The 21,372-nt window shown below is 41.4% G+C and overlaps 2 protein-coding genes across 4 annotated transcripts; one reads left to right on the top strand and one right to left on the bottom strand.

The window, feature by feature from the left end:
• The first annotated feature begins 1,098 nt into the window (after nt 1-1,098).
• On the top strand, nt 1,099-8,690 carry slc25a1a (solute carrier family 25 member 1a). Of its 2 annotated transcripts, XM_037747587.1 has the most exons (9): nt 1,099-1,455; nt 2,473-2,580; nt 2,703-2,802; nt 4,831-4,969; nt 5,075-5,159; nt 5,922-6,026; nt 6,156-6,271; nt 6,348-6,421; nt 7,260-8,690. In XM_037747587.1, exons 1-9 carry the CDS (start codon nt 1,182-1,184, stop codon nt 7,372-7,374), a joined length of 1,116 nt encoding a protein of 371 aa, XP_037603515.1. In that variant the 5' UTR covers nt 1,099-1,181; the 3' UTR covers nt 7,375-8,690. The 2 variants fall into 2 exon arrangements, with proteins under 2 accessions (XP_037603515.1, XP_037603516.1); XM_037747588.1 differs by lacking the exon at nt 2,703-2,802.
• Nucleotides 8,691-11,781: 3,091 nt separating this feature from the next.
• Nucleotides 11,782-21,359, bottom strand: nle1 (notchless homolog 1 (Drosophila)). Of its 2 annotated transcripts, XR_005203941.1 has the most exons (14): nt 21,223-21,359; nt 20,515-20,666; nt 20,206-20,426; nt 19,258-19,337; nt 19,068-19,144; nt 18,878-18,975; nt 15,199-15,391; nt 14,350-14,485; nt 14,198-14,244; nt 13,909-14,111; nt 13,619-13,778; nt 13,452-13,522; nt 12,565-12,658; nt 11,782-11,989 (listed from the first exon to the last, which is right to left on the bottom strand). XR_005203941.1 is itself a non-coding variant. In XM_037749294.1 (13 exons), exons 2-13 carry the CDS (start codon nt 20,653-20,655, stop codon nt 12,646-12,648), a joined length of 1,440 nt encoding a protein of 479 aa, XP_037605222.1. In that variant the 5' UTR covers nt 20,656-20,666; nt 21,223-21,359; the 3' UTR covers nt 11,782-12,645. The 2 variants fall into 2 exon arrangements, 1 of the variants encoding a protein (XP_037605222.1); XM_037749294.1 differs by having other exon boundaries at nt 11,782-12,658.
• Nucleotides 21,360-21,372: the final 13 nt, after the last annotated feature.

The following is a 21,372-nucleotide window of genomic DNA, read 5'->3' as shown; positions in this document are numbered from 1 at the left end:
ATTAATGGTCTGAGTTTTAGTTTAGTCTCTTTACTTATTTTTTTAAATTATGTATTATTATTAGGGCTGTCAAAGTTAATGTGATAACGCATGGCATCATATGAAACTACTAAAACCTAAGGAATCCATTGGTACCAACCATGTCATACTAGCTTGTCGGGAAGGAGATTGAATAACGCTCCAAATGTACGCTACATTTTGGCAAGGAAAAACTGGCATGGCCATTTTCAAAAGAGTCCCTTGACCTCTGACCTCAAGATATGTGAATGAAAATGGGTTCTATGGGTACCCATGAGTCTCCCCTTTACAGACATGCCCACTTTATGATAATCACCTGCAGTTTAGGGCAAGTCATAGTCAAGTCAGCACACTGACACACTGACAGCTGTTGTTGCCTGTTGGGCTTCAGTTTGCCATGTTATAATTTGAGCATATTTTTTATGCTAAATGCAGTACCTGTGAAGGTTTCTGGACAATATTTGTCATTGTTTTGTATTGTTAAATGATTTCCAATAATAAATATATACATACATTTGCATAAAGCCAGCATATTTGTCCACTCCCACGATGATAAGAGTATTAAATAATTGACAAATATCCCTTTAAAGTACATTTTGAATATATAGAAAAATGTGCGATTCATTTGCGATTAATCATGGAGAAATCATGCGATAAATTGTGATTCAATATTTCAATCGATTGACAGCCCTAATTATTATATATTATATTATTTGATGTTTTTTGTTTTGTTTTTACAAATGTGACTTGGCTTTATACGTATATCTAAATATGTGTAATAGGGCTAATTATTATAGATTGATATAAACCTTTATTATAAAGATAAATATCTGATGAGACAAGGTATAATTTTAGTATTTTCTTAAAGCAAAATATACAATACTGGTGCTAACTATTGTGGATCATTATAGTATTTGACAGTGATGGTCAGACTAGTAATGAGCCTCGACACATCAATAAAACATCCTCCTCGTTATTGGTCGGCAAAAGTCTTGTACAGTCATGTGACAGAGTAATGACATTAGGCAGCATGGTGAGCCAATGGCCTGCCCCGTCACCTGACCGCTATTTGAATATTGATGCTCCCTCAGCCGCCACATCGGTGCAACTTCTACTGTTGTTATTGTCTGACATTGTCCGACCATCGCTACAGTGGGACATTTATGAAACCAGCCCTGACGACTGAAATGTCCTCACTACTGAAGCCGTTTTCGGTGTGTGAGGGACCGTGCGAGAGCTGCGGTGTGAGGAGAGGATGCCCGAGCTCAGCTCCACATCGGCAGCCTCCATCGCAGCGCCTGGCCGCCGCGGCCGCCGCCCCGGCGGGGCTGGGATCTCTGCCGGCCCACCAGCGCTCGTACGCGGCAAGGAGAAACCTGGCGGCTGCTGCAGTCGGAGGGAGGAAAATCACGCATCCTGGAAAGGCCATCCTTGCAGGTTGATTTTTCAAATATTCATTCAGCTCGCAGATTTTCCCCCTCATAATCGCCTATTGCTTTCTGCACAGCACAGCCTAATCTCAATCTGTCGCCCGTTAAGGCTATCCATGCAGAACTGGGTCAAAACGCAATCAGCCAGCAGTGATGCTACATCACTCCAATCATGTAGTTCTGTATTTGTCACTGAGATCACCTTATTCCTTTGCATTCATCTTATAACATCTATAAAGATGCTGAAATGTTTACACTGCATATTGAATAGAAGCAAATATAGATTCAGTAGCCCTCAGCTGTTCTTTCCAACTCAATGCAGGCACTGCTGTGTAATCACACCACATTAGCATTTATTAAACCTGCAGTAGGCAGAATATTTTTGGCATTATTGGGCAAGAATTCCATAATGACCTTTCAGCATATTGTAATTCAAGTGCACTGAGAGAAAACTAGACTTCTGCACCTCCTCATGGCTCTGTTTTCAGGCTTTAAAACATCTAGACATTGGCCAATCACAGGTCATTTCAGGACATGCTGAGAGGCACCTGTCAATCACTCGCAAACTGATCAACGGTCAAACTAGGCAGTGCTGATCAAATATGAATCAATATTATGTTACTGTAATGCCTATTTCTCGCCTCAAATGTTTTCAGAATATTATAGTGTAGAATTAGAAAATTTGCTCCGGCTGGCGGGTTGTGCTTGGTATTTCCTCAACCGATCTCAACATGGCCGCCGGGTCACAAACTCTCTCATTTTACAGCTAAACAGTACACTACACGATGTTTCTGAAAACATTTGAGGTGAGAATTAGTCATTACAGTAACAGAATATTGATTAATATTTGATTTTTCAGATTGCCTGTCTCATGCACTACTGTCAGGATATAGTGACCATTTTATAAATCCATCTCATGTTTTTTGATACTGAAATAGAGACGCTATAAGTTCCTCCTACTTCCTGCACATTCAAGTGAGTCAACAAATCTCCACAGCAGTGTTTCTCTCATGTCCTCACTCAGGTGGCATAGCAGGTGGGATAGAGATCTGCATCACCTTCCCCACAGAGTATGTCAAGACCCAGCTGCAGCTAGACGAGAGAGCCAACCCACCGCGATACAGAGGGATCGGTAGGTCACTGGGACTTGACTGTATGACTGCTGCCTGACTACAGGTTTGTGTGCTAGTCTTCTGCTGGGTTACTCACTCCTGGATGCTCTGTGTGTGTGTATGTGTATGTGTGTGTGTGCAGGTGACTGTGTGAAGTTGACTGTGCAAGATCACGGGCTCAGAGGGTTGTATCGAGGTCTCAGCTCCCTGCTCTATGGATCAATACCCAAGTCTGCAGTGAGGTGAAGATGAACACATGTTGTATAATAGCTTTTACTTAACAGATTTTATGTAAAAATGCACTTTTATATAGCAATTAGGGCTGTCTACGATTTAAATATTTAATCACAATTAATCGCATGATTGTCCATAGTTAATCACGATTAATTGCAACTTAATCCCACATTTTTTATCAGTTCAAAATGTACCTTAAAGGGACTATTTGTAACTTTCAGAAATGCTTGTTAACAGCGACACCTGTGGCCGTTAAGTCAATGAAAGTCAGCATCGGGCTCGCACTTGCTCGCTCTAAATAGACATGAACGAGCACCTCTCAAAACAGTAAGGCGACACACGTCAGCTAAAATCACAATATCACTCTCTATTTCACCTGCTTGGCAGTAATGTTAGCTGACCAGTGAAGGTCTCTCCATGAATCAATGCTGATCCTAGTGTTGGCTTTTCCTGCCTCAGCCTCTGGGCTGAAGCAGGAAAAGAAACCGTGTCGGGGCTCGTTAACGTGGTACGTTATCGTCTCCGAACGGGTGCCGGAGGGAGACACCGGCACCCGGTCGGAGACGATATCATTTCTTGCTGCGGAGCCCCGTCACTTCACAAGACACGGGAAACCTCTGTTGGTCTGGAGGAGCTGCAACATTTATTTCTGCACAAACATCCACTGTACATTCACTAGATATTCTCAGAGCTAAACTAACTCTTCTGCAGTGTGTAGTGAGCGCGCATGCACGTCTAGAGGTGGAGCGAGAACGAGCGCAGCGTGTGAGTGAAGGCAGCGGAGCAGAGACTCCGGTCCTCGAGACCAAAGCTACGGTCTCCCCCACGTACTACGACCGCCGCCAACAATGTTTAACAGACGGGCTTCACTAAATAGAACCAAGAGGTTTTGGTGCTTCCGTTTAGTTTGTGTTGGAGTGTGATGGTACGTGTCCACAGGGAGTCTGAACCGCGTAGCCACACGCGAGAGCGCATATGTGAGCGCGCATGGGAAACCGGCCCGGTAGATTTATACGTTTAAAAAGTTACAAACAGTTCCTTTAAAGGGAGATTTGTCAAGTAATTAACACCTTTATCAACATGGGAGTGGGCAAATATGCTTGTTTTATGCAAATGTTTGTATATATTTATTATTGGAAATCAATTAACAACACAAATGACAAATATTGTCCAGAAACCCTCACAGGTACTGCATTTAGCATAGAAAATATGCTCAATTCATAACATGGGAAACTCAAGCCCAACAGGCAACAGCAGCTGTCAGTGTGCTGACTTGAATATTACTTGCCCAAACTGCATGTGATTATCATAAAGTGGGCATGTCTGTAGAGAGGAGACTCGTGGGTACCCATAGAACCCATTTTCATTCACATATCTTGAGGTCAGAGTTCAAGGGACCCCTTTGAAAATGGCCATGCCAGTTTTTCCTCGCCAAAATTTAGCGCAAGTTTGGAGCGTTATTTACCCTCAAGTTAGTATGACATGGTTGGTACCAATAGATTCCTTAGGTTTTTTAGTTTCATACAACCTCCGGAAGATTGATTGCGTTAATGCGGTAACGAAATTAGTGGCGTTAATACAAATGTGCGTTAACGTGTTAACTTTGACAGCCCTAATAGCAATTAATTTAACAGTTGACTGATGCCAAAGCAGTGACAGTATTTCTTGGTACTTAAGGTAAAGGTAGCGAAATCTGTAGGGCAGCAACTAATGAATATTTTCATTATTGATTAATGTACAGATTATTATCTGAAATTATCAAAATTTGGTAAGAGCTCAAGTTGATCTCATCGAATGTCTTGTTTTGTACAATCAACTCTCCAAAACATTTTTTTTATGTACTATAATGTTAGGGGAAAAAAGTCTATCAACTAACCAATTAATCAGCTTTTACTACTGCTACTTACAAACTACTGACACAATCATTGTTCATTGACCAAATTACTCCAAACAACTGACTCAAACTATTCATTACAGTGGAATCCATCACACAAATGTTCCTCTGTTGTTGGTATATTGCTTCCTATCTTTCACAGGTTTGGCACGTTCGAGATGCTCAGCAACCCGATGCGAGACGCCACAGGTCGGCTGGACAACACGCGGAGCCTCTTGTGTGGTTTAGGAGCAGGCATAGCGGAGGCCATCGTGGTCGTCTGCCCCATGGAGACGCTCAAGGTTGGTGGATGCTGTGACACTTTTCTTTGACTGTAGGAAGCTTTTCATCAAAAATGTTCTGAATGAACAACGGACTGATGAGGTGGTTCTTCCCTTGTCCACCAGGTGAAGATGATCCATGACCAGTGTTCCCTCAGACCTCGCTACAGAGGCTTCTTTCACGGAGTCAGTGAGATTATCAGAGAACAGGGTAAGAGAGCAGCGTGGCTCAAAGTAGCTCCAATGCAAACAGTTTGGAGTATTTGTTGTATCTTTTGTCGTGCTGTCACTTTCTGCCCTGCTCCATTTTATTGGATACTGGTAATAGAGTGCTCTAGGGATGACGTATTTTTGTAGACAAACCAGGAAGTTAGCATCATCCTGGGTTCCCTCGACAAAAACCCTATGGAATATTTCCATTGGGTTTTGGATTATTGCAGAAAATAAGCTCTGTGGCAAAGACACATTTATGATACTTACACGTTTTGTTCAGCAAGATAATCTTCACAAATGAACACCACTTTTATGATTTTTGAGGTGTAAATGCAATCTCCAGAAGTAAAAAGCTAACGTTAGGCTATAAGTGAACTACACCATGGTATAGCGCGAGTATACACAACGAGGCTGTAAAGGCGGACGAGTCGGCATGATGACGTTTAGCAGTCTCATTTAGCCTCTTTTTAGCAACCGCCTATTTAAAGATACATTAAGGCTTCAGAATTCACAATTCGTGTATTTACTGACATATTTTATGTAGTAGAACAAAACTTTATTTTAGGCATCTAACTAAAAGCCCATTAAAAAAAACCATTGACTTCCAGACGAGGGAACTTGAAGTGCTAAAATGCTAACTCATTTCTGGGTTTTAGGTCTCATTCCTGCTGCACTCTATGATAATGGAATCTATAACTACCAGTATTCATATGTGTGGGTTGTGCTCCATAAAGAAACCTAATCTGTTTGACTCATTTAGGCGTGAGGGGGACGTATCAAGGTCTGACAGCGACTGTGCTGAAACAAGGAACCAATCAGGCCATCCGATTCTATGTGATGAATGCGCTGCGCAATTGGTACAAAGGTAAGAAAGCCTCCCGACAGCAAAACAAAATCCCTGTTTTTGACCAGTCTTCTGTCCAATGGATTGATGCATTCTCCTCATATTTCCTTCAATTCTCCACAAATCCAACTTTTGGATTTGGCCTCTAAGGGGACGACCCTAGACGAGACATGCACCCAATTGTCACGGCGATGTTTGGAGCGACAGCGGGAGCTGCAAGTGTCTTTGGAAATACACCTCTGGATGTGGTGAAGACCAGGATGCAGGTGGGAAAAGCACCCAGTGGTGATTGCATTACTGTCATGATCATGTTTGCCATTTTTAACACACTGATTTCTGTAGGGTTTGGAGGCCTACCGCTATAAAAACACAGTGGACTGTGCTTTCCAGATCTTGAAGCATGAAGGACCACAGGCGTGAGTAACCCTGATCCTGCTTCTGATGCCTGCTGTGTAGTTTTCACTGGGGGTGGGGGAAAAAAAATCGATTCACATACATATCGCGATTTCTTTTTTTACGATTTTGTTGTAGTCTGAGTAACGTGATGTCATATCCGCACCCATATACTGACATTTATGATAAATGCATAAAAACGGAGCTGACCATGGATGTATAAAGAGAACGATGCTGACGGTAGGGCTAGCAACGGACTTGGCAAAGTTAGCGGAAGTATACACGTATGACTACGTCCGGTTTTCAAAATAAGGTGTTAACAAAGGTAACTATATACAAAATACATTTATGGAAATAATATTGATTGGAGTATATTCACCAGAAGTATAAAACATTACATGTCCCTTATAAATTAAAAAGAAAATACCACTAATTTGTGAAGGAAATGTCTTTATTCTTTGATTTTTGGGTTGCTAGAAAAAATAATGCCGACAATGACTGATATATTTGACTTCAGGACATCTCTGACAACATACATGTTGAAAATCAAACATTTGTACTGTATTAACTTAGATATTTTCCTAAGTAAAAGTCCCTAGAAGTGTATGATTAAACCTTTTCCCATGGTCTAGTGTTAAAAAAGTTAACAAAAAATAGAGATAAATCTTAATATCTAATCGCAATACTTGTAGAATCGGAATACAAGTATAAAAGTAAAAAGCGACTTAAAAGTCGCAATACATATCGAATCGGCACCCAAGTACCTTGATAGCATTGAACCAGGAGATAGGTCAATCGTCGCAGCCCTAGTTTTCACTACTGTAGAAAAATCGTCTAACCTCGTCTCCTATTGTGTCCCAGGTTCTACAAAGGAACAGTTCCCAGACTTGGCCGCGTGTGCTTAGACGTGGCCATAGTCTTCGTCATCTATGAGGAGGTGGTCAAACTTCTCAACAACGTGTGGAAGACCCAGTAGACCCGCCAGACGGCGACAGAGGTCCAGAGGGAAGCACAGACCAGTGCCTCATGCTACGCACAACTGAACGCCTCTATTCTAGTTGATACTAGCTCTCTGCAACGCCATGAGCAGATGACACTTCATCATGACCAGTTTCCACTCCGTAACATAAAATAAATGCAGGACGTATCCTAAAAACAGCGATAAAAGAAAGGGGAGGGAGTGGCTGGTCGCACAAAACAGCTCACTTTTGCATTTCTCTTATTTCTCGCTCGTGGTCAGACTTAGGAATCAAGAGGGAACATTTAATTTTAAAAAACAGGAAAAGCTAAAGTCGAATGAAGTGATCAAACGTGTAGACTCAGTTTCTTGAGTCTTATTACCAGAAACATGAGCGTATGTAGAGAAGAAACACATATTAACCAAAGGTTAAAAAAAAAACTTGTGTAGGTTAAAAAAGGGATATTACGTATGTCTAATGTAGCTTTCTAGGACTGTTATGGTACATGTTGTGGAGTGAACACTCTGTAGTGAAACCATAAATGTGTCTTTTGATTCACTGAGTACTTACTATACTGAGCGAAGATGCTACTGGACACAAACGAGCTTGCTGCCGTACTTTAAAATGTCTGTGCAGTACTTCAACACATCTCTGTGTTGTAATTGCATACCTGACTGTGTTCGTGGTGTTGTCACACTAAAACATTCACAGTATTTCCTCGCCGTGTCTTGGTGATGAACTTCAGATACTGTTCATTGTGCATTTCATGCCTGCTGCTGAGTATGGCTGCATGGATCTGGATGTGGCGTCTGTCCCGTTAACGCGCCGACGGTGGCTCGCAGGCTTGTCAAGACAACACAAACTGGTCTGGAGTCAGTACCGCTGTTGCAGATTGTTACAACCTGATACAAGTAGTCAATAAGCACACATTTTAAGGAAACAAATCCATATGTAGCACAATCTTCACATGCAGTCTTAAGAGGAGGAGATGAGGTTAATGAGCTCAGTGTTATATCTTCAACATCCGACAGGTTACTGAGGTTCTCAGTAGGTGGTTGAGTTCTCTTTAGCTGTGTGTAAAAGCTTTATTTGGGAATATTTGACCAATAATGCTTTATTTAGACCCTCAGTCAGGCTGCCATTTCCAGGCAAGTGCTGATGTGCAGCCTGACATATAAAAAGCCTGACATATAAAAGTGAATAGAGAGCTGCAGGAATGATTCCTAAAACCTGGAAATGAGTTCGCATTTTAGCACTTCCGGTTCCCTCGTTTTGTTCTACGACATAAAATACGTCAGTAAGTGTCCCGCCGGAGAATTTTGAATCTTTTTTTTACGATTTTGAAATTGATTTTTTAATTCCAGAATCTATATATTTGCTTCATTTGAGTCTATTTGGAGGTAGAAGGAAGTTACCGCTTTTATTGTTGTAGTCTGAGTAATGTGATATCATATCCGTTCAGTATCCTTCAATCAAAACAAACCGCAGCCAGCCGAAACAAGATAGAAGAAAAGGTGGATGGTCCACGTGGATACGACCTGCACCCTCACATTTTAAATCCAAAGTGGTAAACACTACACATACAGTAAAGTATGGAAACACTTTTGGTTTCACACAGTCAGGAAAAGACATCATGGCTAAAGCTGCATGCTAACTCTGTCATGAACAGGAAACGTTATCGTATTGCGGTAACGTGCGGTCAAGCCAGCCGTCACTCTCAGCTACTCTAAGCTACAACTGTAGCGCATCTATACACTGACATTTATGTTCAATGCATTCAAACGGAGCTGACCATGGATGTATACAGAGAACGGAGCTGACTGCAGAGCTAGCGATGGACTTAGCAAAGTTAGTGGAAGTACACACGTATGACTACGTCCGGTTTTCAAAATAAGGTGTTAACAAAAGGAACTATATACAAAATACATATATGGAAATAAGATTGATTGGATTATATTCACCAGAAGTATAAAACATTACATATACCTTATGAATTAAAAAGAAAATACCACTAATTTGTGAAGGAAATGTCTATGGTCTTTGATTTTTGGGTTGCTAGAAAAATGCCCGACAATGACTGAAGCCTTTACGTGTCTTTAAAAAGGCGGTTGCTAACAAGTGGCTAAATGAGACTACTAAACATCGTCATGCCGACTGGTCTGCGTGAAAAGTCCCATTGGCTTTTTGTCGAGGGAACCAGGACAATGCTAACTTCCTGGTTGTTGAAAATACTACAATCATGAAGCTCTCTATTCACTTGTACTCGAGATAAGATGACATGTTCCACTATGTAAGCCATATGACTTCAGTGCACTTGAGCCTTCAGTGGATTTCTTGTGCTTATTGATTCACTCATCCAACAGACTGTCCTCTAGTCAAATATTATGTCACTTTATTATTCTTTGTTTACCTCAAGCTTAACCTGCTTCACAAGCCTTTTGTATGCTGATGAAATAGTTAATTAGCCATCTTTGAGTGCAGTCATTCTTGTTTAATAGTGTTTATATATTTTGAACGACAAGTAAGGGATAATGTACAGTGAGCCGGGTTTATTTCACAACATAACCCGCTAGCTGTACATTATCACACTTATTACACGGCTACTTACTTAAAAAAATCTGTAATTTGACACAAAAACGGTCCGCCAGAATCCGACAACAGAACAGCGTCCATAGCAATGGTCTGTTATACATAGCAACGGTCTGCTATATATAACAACAGTCTGCCATGAAGAAATAACAGACCTTAGAACGCTGTGATTGACCAATCAGAATCCAGTTTTCAACAAAGCCGTGTAATAAAAAGGGGACAGTAGATATGCCAGAGGCTCAATAACATAAGTGACCAGTATTTAAGCAAGGCTTGGTTTTGATCGACCTAGTTGCACCACATGAGCCTTGCACAGAAGCCTTTTACTCCTCTTTGCCAAACTACTTCAGTAGAATCTCCAATGTAATATCCCTGATAGGAGCAAATCTTTATTACAATATAAACCAAGAGCAACAGAATATTGTTTAACTTTTATGTCTCTGCTGTTTTGTTTAAATGAACTAAAACACATTCTGACTATATAGAGTCTTTGTATTTATGCTTTGCTGCATTCATAAAGAGGACAACAGAATGTGTACTTCATTTTACAGCATATCAAGTATGATCAGAGGATCCTGTTGGGCAGAGTGAAGAATTTGTGTGAAATATGTTGGTGTGACATCAGAAAAAATGTTAAAAACCATCAGTATGATATACATGATCAGATGTGGAAACCTCTGAAGAAACGCATTTAGACATAACATGATGGTTTCACTGGTTTCAATAAACTGATTGATTAACCTGATCTGTGTGACTCTGGAAATGTGTGTTAAGACTAGGGCTGTCAAGGTTAACGCAATAATAACACGTTAACCCAAATTTGTTTTAACACCACTAATTTCTTCAACGCATTAACGTAATCGATCTTTCAGAGGTTGTAGCGGGCTCAGTTTTAAAGCTAGAGTGAAGATACTGGTATATGAAATTACAAAACCTAAGGAATCCATTGGTACCATGTCATAGTAGTTTGTCGTGGAGGAGTTAAAGTGGCAGTAGGAAGTATATTTTTTGCATCATTGGGCAAAAATTCCATAATAACCTTTCAGCATATTGTAATTCAAGTGTTCTGAGAGATAACTAGACTTCTGCACCTCCTCATGGCTCTGTTTACAGGCTTTAAAAAATCTTTGACCAATCACAGATCAGTTCATTGAGAGAGCTCCTACTGGCTGTGCTCCGGTCATGTGACCGGAACTTGGCGTTCCTTCACCAGATTTCACAATGACGGCGGCGTCACAAACTTTCTAATTTTACAGCTAAACCGTACACTACAAGATGATTCTGAAAACATTTGAGGCGAGAAATAGGCATTAACGTAACATAATATTGATTCATATTTGATCAGCGCTGCCTAGTTTGACCGTTTGGTCGGAGTTCGCGAGTGATTGACAGCCGGCTGTCATAGACGGCAGCTGGACAGCAGACCTCAGATCAGCTCTTACTGCCTGTTTTCCTCTGGTCTGTAAAATCTGGCAGATGCCATTAGGAGCACCAGAGGACAAAGAGGCACATGATTTTTTCAGGTTACCCGTTTCATGTAGTACTGTCGATATAGTGAGCGTTTTATAAAAATAACTTTTTTTAAAATATTTGCTCCAATCTCACCTACTTCAGCTTTAAATAACAATCCAAACTTGTGCTAAATTTTGGCGAGGAAAAACTGTCATGGCCATTTTCAAAGTGGTCCCTTGACCATTTTTTTCCTCCTTCACTTTTAGATCACCACCTCCAGCATTTGCTCAAGGATTTGCAATCAACACCTAATTTAAAGCTGCTTCTTTAGACAGCCGGAACGTGTGAGGGTAATGCAGAATAATGTAATACAATTTCCCTGGTTTTGTCTGACAAGGTAAAAGTTGTGATGTAAATATTTATTTATATCAAAATATTCACAAAGCCAGTTAAATACAGAAAATAAAACAGGTTATTTTTACTGTAATAGTGAACCTGGTTTTCCTCAGTGGGATGGAGATTCAGAGAGATCAGAGCTGTTGACACTTGGCGTCACCGCAGCAGCAGAAAAATCAGCCGGGTGAGGCTTTGCTGACCGCAGGAAAGAGGAGATTAAAGGCTGAAGGTGCAGGACGAGCGCCGTTGGCATTAACATCAGAGGAAGGTATTAAATGCTCCCACCTGTTGCCTCGCTGGTCCACCTGCAGTATATAGTTCATCTAGTAACGTTTATTTTTAATCTCTCAACGTATGCATCTCATTCCATTTCTTGTGACTATATTCTGTATTCAGAAATTGAAGTTATATATTCATTTATAAATACATAACATTGTTTGTGGTTTCAGCATATGGGCGTGGCACTAAAATGAGACTCAAGATCTTTACATGTCAGGGCCCCTGATGTGCACAAAACAATATGTACATGAATGGAAACCGTTTTGATTTGAGATGCTAACGCTGACTACAGTGTAACTGTAAATTATCTCAATTGATGGAAATTATGAGGATTATAATCTCTGCCATTTTAATTTCCCACTCCGCTAAACACCTTTACAGTGTTAATATTCACACATGGGTTTCAAACCTGGAGAGGGCATTTGCATCATGACTAGGTTAGAGGTTCTAGACACAATGCCATTGTTGACAGGATTAGGTAGTCTTGCCACCTTTGCTCCAGCTACCAGGCTTCTTGATAGTAGAAGATGTGAAATCCTCTGCCAGAGTCAGGAAGGGGAACAGAGGTGAGGTTATCTTCTCCATCTGGAATTACAACACAGGAACAAAGGGTTATGTGTGAGGAAACATAGGTAATTAATAGGACTGTCAACGTTAAAGCGATAATAACGTGTTAACTCCACTAATTTCTTTAACGCATTAACACAATCGATCTTTTGGAGGTTGTAGTGGGTTCAGTTTTAAAAGCTAGTGAAGATATTGGCATCATATGAAACTATAAAACCATGTCATACTAGCATGTCGCGAAGGAGGCTAAATAACACTACGAACTTGTGCAAGATTTTGGCGGGGAAATACTGTCATGGCCATTTTCAAAAGGGTTCTTTGACCTCTGACATCAAGATGTTTGAATGAAAATGGGTTCTTTGGGTACCCACATGTCTCCCCTTTACAGACAAGCCTACTTTATGATAATCGCATGCAGTTGGGGGCAAGTCATAGTCAAGTCAGCACACTGACAGCTGTTGTTGCCTGTTGGGCTGCAGTTTGCCATGTTATGATTTGAGCATATTTTTATGCTAAATGCAGTACCTGTGAGGGTTTCTTGACAATATTTGTCATTATTTTGTGTTGTTTATTGATTTCCAATATAAATATACAGTATACATACATTTGCATAAAGCAGCATATTTGCCCATTCCCATGTAGATAAGAGTATTAAATACTTGACAAATCTCCCTTCAAGGTACATTTGAACAGATAGAAAATGTGCAAATAATTTGCGATTTTGCCTGATTAAATATATGAATCGATTGACAGCCCTAATATTTAACTAACTGACAAAAGTATAAATATGGTTTCTCAGCATCTCACTCACATTCTGAGACATTTGTCTTTCCCGCCACTGGCCACTCTTTGTCCATCAGGACTCCAGTCCACTGCATAAACCTACACACACAAGTAACAAGGTATTAGAAATTTAAAAAAAAAAAAAAAAAAAAAAAAAAAAAATCACACTCAATACACAACTATCAGGATTTTCACCTCATCAGCGTGGCCGGGCAGGTCCATGTTCAGCTTCCCAGTCTTGATGTCCCAAACTTTAAGTGTGCTGTCGCTGCTGCCACTGACCAGCAGCCTGCTGTCTGCCGACCACGCCACTTGATACACAGATCCCACATGGCCACGCAGGGACATTAGGTACCTTTGGGAATGGACAATCAGGCAGAGACATAATTACTCAGTAACACACACACAAATCTTGTGCCTACAGCATCATCACCTGGACAACAGCAGTATTACACAGATTCATTCATGATGAGAGATTTTCTTACTTTCCAGTGCGTCCGTCCCAGATTTTAATGGACTTGTCGAATGAGGCAGAGGCGAGGAGCCTGGTGTCTGGGGAGAAGAGCACTTTGTTGACCAGAGCGCTGTGGCCGGTCATCCTGGCCAGAGGCTTCTTGTCTTCTGCAGGGTTCCACAGGAACAAGGTGAAATCATCTGAGCCAGACACCAAGCGCTCTGGAGCTGAACCCTGCAGCACCACAACAGGAGTAAGGGTACTGATATAAAGGACTTGCAGGCTTGAACACATCAGTACAGACAACAAACAGGACTTACCCTAACTTTATTATATCTCTGCAAAGCCTTCTCCTTCAGCTCTTCCACTGGGGGAAAGAAAAATGTTTGAAATCATAAAAGCCAGAAAGCCACTTCTTCAAAGAGTAGTAACACTAGCACTGTTTCCTAAAGGAAAGTTATATGATCCTTACATGATCCAGTGAGGTCCTGGGGGTTGACCGTGGCAGTTGCAGGTTCAAAAGCTCCAGTGCGCAGGACGTAGTCTGTGCTGAGAGCCAGGGTGTTCACCCAGTGGGCGTGACCTTGCAGAGTCCTGCACTGGACACCCTATACCCACAAATAGAAGAAAACACACATTAAGGCCCTGATCAGACCTGGTATTAACATTTGTCCTGATTGATCGGATCACAAGTGGACCGCTCTAAGTACAGGTGTGATTGTACTCAAGACACATTGAGGACGCATTGAGATCCAGTCACTCAGACCACATTCAGAGGTGTCCTGGGCCACATATGGCCACATTCTTTTAGCAGTGTGTTCGCGAATGTGTGTGCTGACACCCGCCCGCCTGCTTGCTCTCTCTCATCCCCAGCTCTAAAGCTCTGTCTCTACTGTTGCCTGGCAAAGGCAAAAGTGTCAACGGAACAGAGGTACCGGAGACTGCTGGTACAATAACCTTTTATTTTAATGTTAATAAAATGTACCCAAAATCACGAATATGTAGGATATTGCTACCGACATTCACGTAATATTAAGTCACAACATCTGCTGTATTTTTACTACATGTTTATTGCATATAGAGCGAGGAAGTGAGATCCGATCACAAGTGGTCACTCACAACGCATGTGGAGATGCATTTTAATGCCAGGTATGAACAGACGTACTTAAAGCTGTCACCTTATGGTCTATTCACTTAGGACGCATGTTAATGCCAGGTCTGAAACCGGGCCTAAGTCTTGCTTTGACACACAGATGTCCCCCCCTCTCATTCAACTCATTCTGTCCGTGGGGACATTTAAAAACGTGTCACACATGCTTACATCTTTGGCTCTCCAGACTTTGACCGTTCTGTCCTGGGAAGAAGTGTAGAGAAGTCCATCTCCTCCCCACTTCACACAGGTGACTGACTGAGTGTGTCCAGTCAGGATCTTCTCACAGCGTCCCAACACAGTGTCCCAGACACGTATTGAACCGTCTTTAGAGCTACTGGCTAAGTACCGACACTCTGGGTTACTGAAAGGGAGAAGAGACGGATCAGACGAACAGTAAATCAGGACAGAATGCTTAAAAACAATGTGCCCTAATTCAAAATCAAGTATAAGCTCTAGAGTCCTGACGTCATGTCCTGCCTTACACTAGCTTTTGTAACCCAATGCAATCTCTCATTGAGCATTTCTTTCATTGTTTTTTCTGAAAAGATAAAACATATTCAAGGGGTTTACTGTCCATATTCATAGACAAATCAGCATCCACTACAGCACTTGCTATTACAATGGCAGTGCAGGCACTTTGGTTACTGCGTTGTATTCAAATCAAAGAATGTATATTGCTAAGAAGTTAAAGTCAATTGTTCAGTCCATTGCAACATCAGCGCCCAGCAGTAAAGCTACACCTTCGCCATTTTGGACTGAAAGCAGTTACCGGACGCCAGTAAAACGTCCACCTAAAAAGTGCTGTCCAAAAGTAAAACAAAGTTATTTTTATTCTATTGTCATAATTTGAATGTGTATACCGAAATGACCTGTGTTGAACAATAAAAATATTATAAATATACATACACTGATCAGCCATAACATTATGACCATTATGTTTTCTTTTACATCATGTGGATGGCAACGATTTGGAGGTGTGACTTTGCCTCAAAATTCTCCAGATCTCAATCCAATTGAGCATCTGTGGGATGTGCTGGACAAACAAGTCCGATCCATGGAGAACCCACCTCGCAACCTACAGGACTTAAAGGATGTGCTACTGACGGCTTGATGCCAGATTCCACAGCATACCTTCAGAGGTCTAGTGGAGTCCATGCCTCGACAGGTAAGGGCTGTTTTGGCAGCAAAAGGGGGACCTACTCAATATTAGGCAGGTGGTCATAATGTTATGGCTGATCGGTGTGCTATTATAAGTCGCCTCGAAAACTATTGGAACAGCGAGGCCAATTCCTTTATTTTTGCTGTAGACTGAAAACATTTAGGTTTGACATCAAAAGATGAATATGAGACAAGAGATCAGGATTTCAGCTTCTATTTCCAGGTATGTAAATCTAGATCTGTTACACAACTTAGAAGATAGCATTGTTTGTAATGGAGCACCAAATTTGTAGGTGAGCAAAGCAGAGGAACAGATAGACTTAAAATAGATTAAAGTGAATAATACTTAATATTTAGATGCAAATCCTTTGCTTGCAAAAACTGCATCAAGCCTGCAACCCATTGACATCACCAAACTTTTGCATTCTTCTTTTGTGATGTTTTTCCAGGCTTTCACCGCAGCCTCTTTCAGTTGTTGTTTGTTACGGGGGGTTCTCCCTTCAGTCTCCTTTTTAGCAGGTAAAATGCATGCTCAATAGGGTTTAAGTCTGGAGATTGAGTCTGAACTCCTTGTTGTTTTGGCAGTCTGTTTTGGGTCGTTGTCTTGCTGCATGATGAAGGATCTCCCGATCAGTTTGGTTGCATCTCCCTTTAAATTGGCAGACAAAATGTTTCTGTAGACTTCTGAGTTCACTTTGTTGCTGCCATCATGTGTTACATTATCAATGAAGATCAATGAGCCCGTCCCAGAAGAAACCATGCAAGCCCAAGCCATGACATCGTGTTTCATAGATGAGCTTGTGGGTTTGGGATCATGAGCAGATTCTTTCTTTCTCCACATATTAGCCTTCCCATCACTTTGGTAAAGGTTAATCTTTGTCTCATCAGTCCATAAAACTTTGTCCCACAACTTTTGAACCTCGTCTCTGTACTTTTTGGTAAATTCCAATCTGGCCTTCCTATTCTTATTGCAAATGAAGTTTGCATCTTCTGGTGTAGCCTCTGTACTTTTGTTCCCGAAGTCTTCTGCGAACGGTGGATTGTGATACCTTCACTACTGCACTCTGGAGGTTGTTGGTGATGTCACTGACAGTTGTTTTAGGGTGTTTCTTTACAGCTCTCACAATGTTTCTGTCATCAACTGCTGATGTTTATCTTGGTCTACCGGTTCAACGCCTGTTGCTCAGTACACCAGTGGTTTCTTTCTTCTTGAGGACATTCCAAATGGTTGTACTGGCTATGACCAATGTTTGTGCAATGGCTCTGATTGATTTTCCATCTTCTCTCCGCTTTAAAATTGCTTGCTTTTCTCCCATAAACAGCTCTCTGGTCTTCATGTTGGTTACACCTTTTTAATTATAAATGCAGTCTGCACAGGCAAAACCCAAAGCTGAAATTGAGTAGACATTCAGTGCTATTTATTGTTTGAATAATCAATGTAATAGGACATCACTGGGCAACAAAAAACACCTGTCAGTCACATGTTCCAATAATCTTGCTCACTGGAAAAATGGGTGGGTTCAAACAAAGGTGCTATCTTCTAAGTTTTTTACCAGATCTAGATGTAAATACCTTGAAATAGAAGCTGACATCCTGATCTCTTGTCTCATATTCAATTTTTTATGTCAAACCCAAATGTTTTCAGTGTACAGCAAAAATAAAGGAATTTTCCTCGCTGTTCTAATAGTTTTCGAGGGGACTGTAACTATTTACGTACTTATTTATTTATTAAACTTTTTTGCCCGGCTGCTTCCCAGAGGAGCATAAAGTGAGCGATGGACATAAATGGAAGTTAGAAAAATCCAGCACACAGATTTTGTGAGCCATCTCAATCTTTGTCATGTCAAGACCTCCAAAATAGATGTCCAATAGACCACAGACCATGTATGTACGTATAAGAGGTTTAGCCCTGTGCTTTTGCCCTGCGTGTTAGTAAATAGCCTACAACTACATTCAATTCTGTTTATGTCATGCTACTAGCACTTCTAGCTACTGGCCGATAGCCGGTTGTTTGGGAACAGAGACGTTAATACATCCACCACGGTACAGGCTTACAGCAAACAGCCCATGGGTGTATTATAAGATAATGAAAGTGATGAATTATAGCCAATATATTCATTATTACAGCCGCATACAGCTAGCAGGAACATGGGAGAAACGGATATGTCATATGAGCGTGCAGGGCGGTGCAGTCCTGTCTGATGCATGTTTATTATGCCGAGGAAAATAACCATGGATTCAGCTATTAGTTCATTTTACAACTTTCAGGACATAATTATTTAAATGAGGGCTATTTAAGTGTTCGCACTGGGAAGTTGATTAAATTTTTGATGTATTAGTATTTTTGATGATTACTGATTTACAGACGTCTCTTTATGCATCCATGGCCACAGACTCATTGGCATTTTCAGTCCAAAATGGCGGCAGCACTACCGCAGTACCATCTAGCGGCGTTGTCAAAAAAGCACCAGAGTTTTGCCTCTTTGCTTCTAGCAAGCACAAGACCAGGACCCTGAAACTAAAGCAGCTAAATTCGGCCATTTCACTGAAAAGGCCCACAGTTGTTTAATTTTACAGTTTCACAAGTAAAATATATCAGTGCGGAAGCTGCATCTGAATGGGATTTTAAGCCAGCAGTAAAATAGGTGGCAATTTACAGAAATGAGAAAGTGATGAGTAGAGTGCTCACAGGTGGAGAGGTTCCCAGCTGAGCCAAGTGATCCATTTGGTGTGTCCGGTCAAAGTCTTCCCCATCTGCGTACCCGTCACTGGATCCCATAGACATATCTACAGAAACAGCACCACAACAAAACAAAAATAAATATGAAATGTTCAGGGGATACATCCTAAGACATGCTGTATGTGTGTTGGAAGTTCACCTGACTGTTCTTGCAACCTGAAGCCAGCTTCTTGCCATCGGGTGACCAGGCGATGCTCAGTACCCAATGAGTGTGTCCTTCAATAAAGCAGAATACAGCACAATGGTGTCTACAGACATTATCAATCACTTGTATCTTGAATCACAGCAGACCACGCAGCTTTGTAGCAGTGAGGTTTTATTTTTTATACCTCTGGCAGTGTGGTGGGGCGTCTCAGTCGTCAAGTCCCAAAAACGCACTGTGGTATCACCTGAACCGCTGGCCAGATATCTGAAATAAACAAGGACAATTGAATTAACAATTGTTGTCATGTCTAAATCTACCAATGGGTGTCTTCAGAACATAAATGATAGTTTCATCCCTCTAACTGTTTTTAAATTACGAGGACTCTTGGATAAATCAGGGTACAAACAAGCATGATAAACAGGCTGCTGTTTATTCTGCATTAGAGATGTCTGGTTCACACTACATGACTTTAGCCCTGATTTTCCGCTCCCCAACAAAAGCCCCAGATCAGAGGCAAATCGGTGTTGCTCTAGAATCATGTGTGAACTGCTCAAAAGCGCGAGCAGAGAGGCTCGTACATGCTCGCCGATGCCTCACAGACACATTCCAGATATCTAGCATGCTAAATATCTGGACCTGTCGGGGACTCCGGCCACAAACTCCAGACAATGAGAGCTCGAGACATGGGTTGGGGGAAACCTGGGGAGGAGGGGTCGCCTGTAACAATAGGAACTTACTGTATGTGCTGCATTTGCAACACGGAGCAAAGTTGTTGATGGCCTAGAGGAATAAATAGTATAAAAAGAGTGTGGAAACTGGTGGAAACAGGCTATTTTGTGAACACATGCCAACAACAACATCAGCAATGTGTCTCGCGTATGGTATTATACAGTGTATTTCTTGCGTATGTTTTCATGACAAAACGTAGTTTGGAGACCTCATCGGGGATTCCTCCCAGTGAAAGATCTTGTAGTGTGTGACCCCTGTCGCCGGTCAGTCGTGTAGTGTGAAAACCACAATAACTAAAGACGATTAAAGACTCCTGATTACAAGACAGCAAGTTGTGTAGTGTTAACAGTTTAGCGATCTGATGATTTTGAAAGTCGTGTAGTGTGAACTTGGCTTTACTCACTTGCCGGTGGGACTGAAAGCAGTTGAGATGACAGCTTCTGTGTGTCCCTGTAGCGTGCTGGTACAGCGGGCCACAGCTCGAACCCTGAACACAGCCTGAGGCTGGTACACCACTGGCAGAACCTGCTCTGTCTCGACCCCAAGAGCCTGCACACACAACCCGAGACTGGACACCACCTCAGCCTCTCCACGCACAAAAAATGCCAGTGGCACTGGCTCCTCCTGCAGTGGATAAAAGCAAAAAACAGATATGTACAGCCTAATCACAACTTGAATTATCCAGATGTGTTATATATAGGCAGCTGGTTACCTTCTGTAGCAGTGCATTGCAAACGAGCTGTAGTTTGTCTGGGGTGATGTCTAAAGGCACATCAAAAGGTGAACCCAGAACCTCTCCCTCTTCATCCTGAAACTGGATCAACAGCCGCTCCACGTCCTCACTCGTCATCATCAGTTTTGGATCTAAACCGAAAAAAACAATATGCTTTATATTAATGGAGGTATAATCTTATATGTTAATAGAATTTAAGTAAATACTGTAAATAAATAACGCTTATAGACAGCTGCCAATATGTTTAGATTATTCTTAATGCTTGAGAGATCTCTTAATGGCAGTTCCCTGCTGTCAAACCCAAACGTTCACACAGAGATGTTGTCATGAATGCAACATTATTACGTTAGCTAGCTAAGCTACGTGACACAATATCCATTATGTTATTTCATTCATTTAGAAAACAGGACAATGAACAACATATTGTAGGGCCACGATTAACATCGTTATTACAACGATTTTGTTAAAATTAACTGTTTAGCTAGTGGTTTACTTTTAGCTAACCAATCTCAACTATGCTGTCCACCAAGAAAGCTAACACCGCTAGCTTGCTGTTAGCTAACATTTTGGACACCTAATTCCTTTAAGCAGCGACCACAGGGCAGTAAGATAACCGTCATTTGTTTAGACAACATTGTCTAGTTTTATACGACATCAAATTGGCACGAACATGTGCTTAAAGTTTACCTTTAGCGAGGTAGCGATGTGTTCAAACTCCCCACGTGTATATCACCAGAGAGCCTTTACAGTAGAAATACTCCACGAAGCCGCAGTTGTCATGTCAGTGAACGGATTCCCGCAATGAATTATGGGAAATGGGAGGAACCGTCTTCATCT

The sequence above is a fragment of the Sebastes umbrosus genome, chromosome 17 (assembly GCF_015220745.1).
Source record: "Sebastes umbrosus isolate fSebUmb1 chromosome 17, fSebUmb1.pri, whole genome shotgun sequence".
In the NCBI taxonomy this organism is placed as follows: Eukaryota; Metazoa; Chordata; class Actinopteri; order Perciformes; family Sebastidae; genus Sebastes; species Sebastes umbrosus.
The sequence above is the reverse complement of the archived record's forward strand: the minus strand, read 5'-3'. Positions and strand labels throughout refer to the sequence as shown.

Excerpts from the sequence above, each read along its gene's own strand:
- slc25a1a (XM_037747587.1), top strand. The coding sequence starts at position 1,182 with ATGAAACCAGCCCTGACGACTGAAATGTCCTCACTACTGAAGCCGTTT. Across the intron at positions 5,160-5,921 it reads TGAGATTATCAGAGAACAGG|GCGTGAGGGGGACGTATCAA; the intron begins GTAAGAGAGCAG and ends TGACTCATTTAG. Across the intron at positions 6,027-6,155 it reads GCTGCGCAATTGGTACAAAG|GGGACGACCCTAGACGAGAC; the intron begins GTAAGAAAGCCT and ends TTGGCCTCTAAG.
- nle1 (XM_037749294.1), bottom strand. The coding sequence starts at position 20,655 with ATGATGACGAGTGAGGACGTGGAGCGGCTGTTGATCCAGTTTCAGGAT. Across the intron at positions 20,427-20,514 it reads GCAATGCACTGCTACAGAAG|GAGGAGCCAGTGCCACTGGC; the intron begins GTAACCAGCTGC and ends TATCCACTGCAG. Across the intron at positions 19,145-19,257 it reads GCCCCACCACACTGCCAGAG|GACACACTCATTGGGTACTG; the intron begins GTATAAAAAATA and ends GCTTTATTGAAG.